At 41.9% G+C, this 7,500-nt stretch overlaps 1 protein-coding gene across 3 annotated transcripts in view; it reads left to right on the top strand.

Annotated features, from left to right (window-relative positions):
- The window catches only part of LOC118947007 (dorsal-ventral patterning tolloid-like protein 1), a 136,220-nt gene that overhangs the window by 81,052 nt on the left and 47,668 nt on the right, over positions 1–7,500 (top strand). For all 3 annotated transcript variants that reach the window (XM_036971997.1, XM_036971998.1, XM_036971996.1), the window contains exon 9: positions 5,877–5,992. In XM_036971997.1, the coding sequence (XP_036827892.1) occupies positions 5,877–5,992 (116 nt within the window). The remainder of the gene's footprint in view (positions 1–5,876; positions 5,993–7,500) is intronic.

Raw genomic sequence — 7,500 nt, 5'->3', positions numbered from 1 at the left:
TTCCTTCCTCCAGCCAGTCAGGTTCCTCAGAGACTGTGATGTTTCCTCCAGCCAGTCAGGTTCCTCAGAGACTGTGATGTTTCCTCCAGACAGTCAGGTTCCTCAGAGACTGTGATGTTTCCTCCCTCCAGCCAGTCAGGTTCCACAGAGACTGTTATGCCTCATATGGCAGGCGAAAACCTGAGAAAAATCCAACCAGGAAGTGGGACATCTGAGGTTTGTAGTTTTTCAAAGCTTGGCCTACCGAGTACACATTGAGATATGGATGAGGTTGCACTTCCTAGGGCTTCCACTAGATGTCAACCGTCTTTTGAAACTTAAATGAGGATTCTACTATAAAGGAGGGGCTCATGAGACCTTTTGAGTCAGTGGTCTGGCATAGTGCCTCGGTCTCATGACGCGTGCTCCCGACAGAGTTACCTCTCGTTCCAGAGCCTTTCTGAAGACAAAGGAATTCTCCGGTTGGAACATTATTAATGTCTTATGTTAAAAACATCCTAACGATTGATTCTATACATCGTCTGACATGTTTCTAAACGGAACTTTTCGAGTTTTTGTCTGGATGAAATGCTCGCGCCTCATGAAGATGGATTACTGGGCTGAACACACTAACAACAAGTGGCTATTTGGACATAAATTATGGACTTTATGGAACAAATCAGTCATTTATTGTCGAACTGGGATTCCTGGGAGTGCCTTCTGATGAAGATCATCAAAGGTAAGTGAATATTTATGGTGTTGTTTCTAACTTTGTTGATTCCAAAATGGTGGATATTTCCCTGGATGTTTTGGGCTCTGAGCGCCGTTCTCAGATTATGCTTTTTCCGTAAAGTTTTTTTGAAATCTGACACAGCGGTTGCATTAAGGAGAAGTCTATCTTTAATTCTGTGAATAACACGTGTATCTTTTATCAATGTTTATTATGAGTATTTCTGCAAAATCTCCGAATGTTTTGGAATCAAAACATTACTGCACGTAAGTTTTGGATATAAATATGCACATTATCGAACAAAACATACATGTATTGTGTTACATGATGTTCTATGAGTGTCATCTGATGAAGATCATCAAAGGTTAGTGATTAATTGTATCTCTATTTCTGCTTTTTGTGACTCCTATCTTTGGCAGGAAAATGGCTGTGTGTGTTTTTGTGACTTGGCTATGACCTAACACAATCATATGTTGTGCTTTAGCTGTAAATCATTTTTGAAATCGGACACGATGGGTAGATGAACAAGATGTTTATCTTTCATTTGCTTTATTGGACTTGTTAATGTGTGAAAACTACATATTTCTAAAATATATTTTTTAATTTCGCGCACTGCCTTTTCAGCGGAATGTTATGCTAGCGGAACCTTTGCCCTACACAGGTTTTAACCCCTAACCCTGAACCCTTAACCCCTAACCCTTAACCCTTTACCCCTTTACCCCTAACCCTTTACCCCTAACCCTTAACCCTTAACCCCTAATCCTAAACCTTAACCTCAAACCCCTAACCCTCAAACTAACCCTAACCCCTAACCCTGAACCCTTAACCCCTAACCCTTAACCCCTAACCCTCAAACTAACCCTAAGGATTGAAGGCCGGAGACTTTAATGCAGGGAAATTTAAATTAGTTTTACCGAATTTCTGCCAGCATATTAAATGTGAAAAACTCTAGACCCCCTTTACTCCACACACAGAGATGTGAACAAAGCTCTCCCTCACCTTCCATTTGGAAAATCTGACCATAATTTTATCCTCCTGATTCCTGCTTAGAAGGAAAAATTAAAGCAGGAAGTAGCAGTGACTCGGTCTATAAAAAAGTGGTCAGATGAAGCAGATGCTAAACTACAGGTCTGTTTTGCTGTCACAGACTGGAACATGTTCTGGGATTTATCTGATGGCATTGAGGAGTACACCACTTCAGTCACCGGCTTCACCAATCAGTGCATCGAGGACGTCATCCTCACAGTGACCGTGCGTGCATACCCCAACCAGAGGCCATGAATTACAGGCAACATTCGCACTGAGCTAAAGGGTAGAGCTGCCGCTTTCAAGAAGCGGGACTCTAACCCAGAAGTTTATAAGAAATCCTGCTATGCCCTCCAACGAACTATCAAACAGGCAAAGCGTCAATACAGGGCTAAGATCGAATCATACTACACCGGCTCCGACACTCATCTTATGTGGCAGGGCTTGTAAACTATTACAGATTACTATGGGAAGCCCAGCCGTGAGCTGCCCAGCCTTCCAGACGAGCTAAATGACTTCTATGCTCGCTTCGAGGCAAGTGACACTGAAATACGCATGAGAGCATCAGCTGTTCCGGATGACTGTGTGATCACGCTCTCCGCAGCAGGGTGGTGACAAAAACTCACACTCATTCTTATGTTAAGTAAATGTATTGTATAGTGTGTGTGGCAGGCTTACAACGATATCAAAACACAACATTTGAGAGTGCACTGACCCTGGTGCTAGAGGGGATTACAGAATGTTACAGTAGAATATAGAATGGTACAGTAGAATGTCAGAATGAATATTAGGATTAAAATGTTATAATAGAATGTTACAGTAGAATGTCAGAATAGAATGTTAGAATAAAATGTTAGAATAAAATGTTACAATAGAATGTCAGAATATAATTTTAGAATAGAATGTTATAAACAAATGTCAGAATAGAATGTTACAATAGAATGTTACAATATAATGTTACAGTAGAATGTCAGAATAAAATGTTAGAATAAAATGTTACAATAGAATGTCAGAATATAATGTTAGAATATAATGTTACAATATAATGTTACAATATAATGTTACAGTAGAATGTTAGAATTTTAGAATACAATGTTCCAATAGAATGTCAAAATAGTATGTTAGAATAGAATGTTAGAATAGAATGTTAGAATAGAATGTTAGAATAAAATGTTGCAATAGTATGTCAGAATAGAATGTTAGAATAGAATGTTAGAATAGAATGTTAGAATAAAATGTTTTATTCATTTTATTGTAACATTCTGTTGTAACATTCTATTGTAACAATCTGTTGTAACATTCTATTGTAACAATCTATTGTACCATTCTATTGTAACATTCTATTCTGACAGTCTATTGAAGCAACTTTGGCTCAACATCTGCACATACTGTCCTGATGTCTGTGTATAAGATATGTGTGTGAGTGAGCATTCATGCGTGTGTGTGTGTGTGTGTGTGTGTGTGTGTGTGTGTGTGTGTGTGTGTGTGTGTGTGTGTGCATACTTGCATGCATGTGTGGTGAACCCAGCTGTAGTCCTTATGAGATCATATGTGACAACTGACAGATGAGCCGGGCCCTAGGGCACTCTGGGTAAAAACATCATGCATGATGGGAGTTGACGGCACATGTGACTCATCTCACTACGAGAGAGATGGAGGGAGAGAAGGAAAGAGAGTTGGAGGGAGATATGGAACGAGAGATGGAGGGAGATATGGAGGGATAGAAGGAGAGATTGAGGGAGAGGTGGATAGGGAGATGGAGAGAGATGGAGCGAGAGATGGCGGGAGATATGAATAAATGGAGAGAGATGGAGCGAAATATTAGGACAGAGATGGAGAAAGAGATGAGAGAGAGATAAAGAGAGAGATAAAGAGATGTGAAAGACAGAGAGAGATGGATGTAGAGGTGAAATATAGAGAGAGAGGTGATAAAGATAGAGAGAGAGAGATGGGAGTAGAGAGAGATGGAGGGAGAGGTGTAAAATATATATATATATATATATATATAGAGAGAGAGATGGGAGTAGAGATGGTAAAGATAGAGAGAGAGATGGGAGTAGAGATGGTAAAGACAGAGAGAGAGATGAGAGTAGAGATGGTAAAGATAGAGAGAAATGGGAGTAGAGATGGTAAAGATAGAGAGAGAGATGGGAGTAGAGATGGTAAAGATAGAGAGATGGGAGTAGAGATGGTAAAGATAGAGAGAGAGATGGGAGTAGAGATGGTAAAGATACAGAGAGATGGGAGTAGAGATGGTAAAGACAGAGAGAGAGATGGGAGTAGAGATGGTAAAGATAGAGAGAGAGATGGGAGTAGAGATGGTAAAGATAGAGAGAGAGATGGGAGTAGAGATGGTAAAGACAGAGAGAGAGATGGGAGTAGAGATGGTAAAGACAGAGAGAGATGGGAGTAGAGATGGTAAAGACAGAGAGAGAGATGGGAGTAGAGATGGTAAAGATAGAGAGAGAGAGATGGGAGTAGAGATGGTAAAGACAGAGAGAGAGATGGGAGTAGAGATGGTAAAGATAGAGAGAGATGGGAGTAGAGATGGTAAAGACAGAGAGAGATGGGAGTAGAGATGGTAAAGACAGAGAGAGAGATGGGAGTAGAGATGGTAAAGATAGAGAGAGAGATGGGAGTAGAGATGGTAAAGATAGAGAGAGAGATGGGAGTAGAGATGGTAAAGATAGAGAGAGATGGGAGTAGAGATGGTAAAGATAGAGAGAGAGATGGGAGTAGAGATGGTAAAGATAGAGAGAGAGATGGTAAAGATAGAGAGAGAGAGATGGGAGTAGAGATGGTAAAGACAGAGAGAGATGGGAGTAGAGATGGTAAAGATAGAGAGAGAGATGGGAGTAGAGATGGTAAAGACAGAGAGAGAGATGGGAGTAGAGATGGTAAAGATAGAGAGAGAGATGGGAGTAGAGATGGTAAAGATAGAGAGAGAGATGGGAGTAGAGATGGTAAAGATAGAGAGAGAGATGGGAGTAGAGATGGTAAAGATAGAGAGAGAGAGATGGGAGTAGAGATGATAAAGATAGAGAGAGAGATGGGAGTAGAGATGGTAAAGATAGAGAGAGAGAGATGGGAGTAGAGATGGTAAAGATAGAGAGAGAGAGATGGGAGTAGAGATGGTAAAGACAGAGAGAGAGATGGGAGTAGAGATGGTAAAGACAGAGAGAGAGATGGGAGTAGAGATGGTAAAGACAGAGAGAGAGATGGGAGTAGAGATGGTAAAGACAGAGAGAGAGATGGGAGTAGAGATGGTAAAGACAGAGAGAGAGATGGGAGTAGAGATGGTAAAGACAGAGAGAGAGATGGGAGTAGAGATGGTAAAGACAGAGAGAGAGATGGGAGTAGAGATGGTAAAGATAGAGAGAGAGATGGGAGTAGAGATGGTAAAGACAGAGAGAGATGGGAGTAGAGATGGTAAAGACAGAGAGAGATGAGAGTAGAGATGGTAAAGATAGAGAGAAATGGGAGTAGAGATGGTAAAGATAGAGAGAGAGATGGGAGTAGAGATGGTAAAGACAGAGAGAGATGAGAGTAGAGATGGTAAAGATAGAGAGAAATGGGAGTAGAGATGGTAAAGACAGAGAGAGAGATGGGAGTAGAGATGGTAAAGACAGAGAGAGAGATGGGAGTAGAGATGGTAAAGACAGAGAGAGAGATGGGAGTAGAGATGGTAAAGATAGAGAGAGAGATGGGAGTAGAGATGGTAAAGACAGAGAGAGATGGGAGTAGAGATGGTAAAGACAGAGAGAGATGAGAGTAGAGATGGTAAAGATAGAGAGAAATGGGAGTAGAGATGGTAAAGATAGAGAGAGAGATGGGAGTAGAGATGGTAAAGACAGAGAGAGATGAGAGTAGAGATGGTAAAGACAGAGAGAGATGAGAGTAGAGATGGTAAAGATAGAGAGAAATGGTAACCAATGAGATATTGCATAGAAAAGAGTAACCTCTCTCTCTCTCTCTCTCTCTCTCTCTCTCTCTCTCTCTCTCTCTCTCTCTCTCTCTCTCTCTCTCTCTCTCTCTCTCTCTCTCTCTCTCTAACTCTCTCTCTCTCTCTCTCTCTCTCTCTCTCTCTCTCTCTCTCTCTCTCTCTCTCTCTCTCTCTCTCTCTGTGTGTGTGTGTGTGTAGCGTGCGGGGAGACCCTACAGGAGTCGACAGGTAACTTCTCGTCGCCCGGTTACCCCAACGGTTATCCCTCGTACACACACTGTGTCTGGAGGGTCTCTGTCACCCCGGGAGAGAAGGTAAACACACACAGAGATATAGGGGAGAGAAGGTAAACACACACAGAGAGATAGGGGAGAGAAGGTAAACACACAGAGATATATAGGGGAGAGAAGGTAAACACAGAGATATAGGGGAGAGAAGGTAAACACAGAGATATAGGGGAGAGAAGTAAGGTAAACACAGAGAGAGATAGGGGAGAGAAGGTAAACACAGAGAGAGAGATAGGGGAGAGATAGGGGAGAGAAGGTAAACACACACAGAGAGATATAGGGGAGAGAAGGTAAACACATAGAGATATAGGGGAGAGAAGGTAAACACAGAGAGAGATAGGGGAGAGAAGGTAAACACAGAGAGAGATAGGGGAGAGAAGGTAAACACACACAGAGATATAGGGGAGAGAAGGTAAACACACACACAGAGATATAGGGGAGAGAAGGTAAACACACAGAGATATAGGGGGGGGAAGGTAAACACAGAGAGAGATAGGGGAGAGAAGGTAAACACACAGAGATATAGGGGAGAGAAGGTAAACACAGAGAGATATAGGGGAGAGAAGGTACACACAGAGAGATATAGCGGAGAGAAGGTAAACACAGAGAGATTTAGGGGAGATAAGGTAAACACAGAGATATAGGGAAGAGAAGGTAAACACAGAGATATAGGGGAGAGAAGGTAAACACACAGAGAGATATAGGATAGAGAAGGTAAACACAGAGAGATTTAGGGGAGAGAAGGTAACACAGAGAGATATAGGGGAGAGAAGGTAAACACAGAGAGATATAGGGGTGAGAAGGTAAACACAGAGAGAGATAAGGGAGGGAAGGTAAACACACACAGAGATATAGGGGAGAGAAGGTAAACACACAGATATATAGGGGAGAGAAGGTAAACACACAGAGATATATTGGAGAGAAGGTAAACTCAGAGAGATATAGGGTAGAGAAGGTATAAACACACAGAGATATAGGGGAGAGAAGGTAAACATACACACAGATATAGTGGAGAGAAGGTAAGCACAGAGAGAGATAGGGGAGAGAAGGTAAACACAGAGAGATATAGGGGAGAGAAGGTAAACACAGAGATATATAGGGGAGAGAAGGTAAACACAGAGAGATATATGGGAGAGAAGGTAAACACAGAGAGATTTAGGGCAGAGAAGGTAAACACAGAGAGAGATAGGGGAGAGAAGGTAAACACACAGAGATATATAGGGGAGAGAAGGTACACACAGAGATATATAGGGGAGAGAAGGTACACACAGAGATATATAGGGGAGAGAAGGTAAACACAGAGAGATATATGGGAGAGAAGGTAAACACAGAGAGATTTAGGGCAGAGAAGGTAAACACAGAGAGAGATAGGGGAGAGAAGGTAAACACACAGAGATATATAGGGGAGAGAAGGTACACACAGAGATATATAGGGGAGAGAAGGTACACACAGAGATATATAGGGGAGAGAAGGTAAACACAGAGAGATATAGGGGCGAGAAGGTAAACACCGAGAGAGATAGGGGAGAGAAGGT

The sequence above is a fragment of the Oncorhynchus mykiss genome, unplaced genomic scaffold (genome assembly GCF_013265735.2).
Source record: "Oncorhynchus mykiss isolate Arlee unplaced genomic scaffold, USDA_OmykA_1.1 un_scaffold_87, whole genome shotgun sequence".
Lineage (NCBI taxonomy): Eukaryota > Metazoa > Chordata > Actinopteri > Salmoniformes > Salmonidae > Oncorhynchus > Oncorhynchus mykiss.
This window is presented reverse-complemented; position numbering and strand designations above follow the sequence as displayed.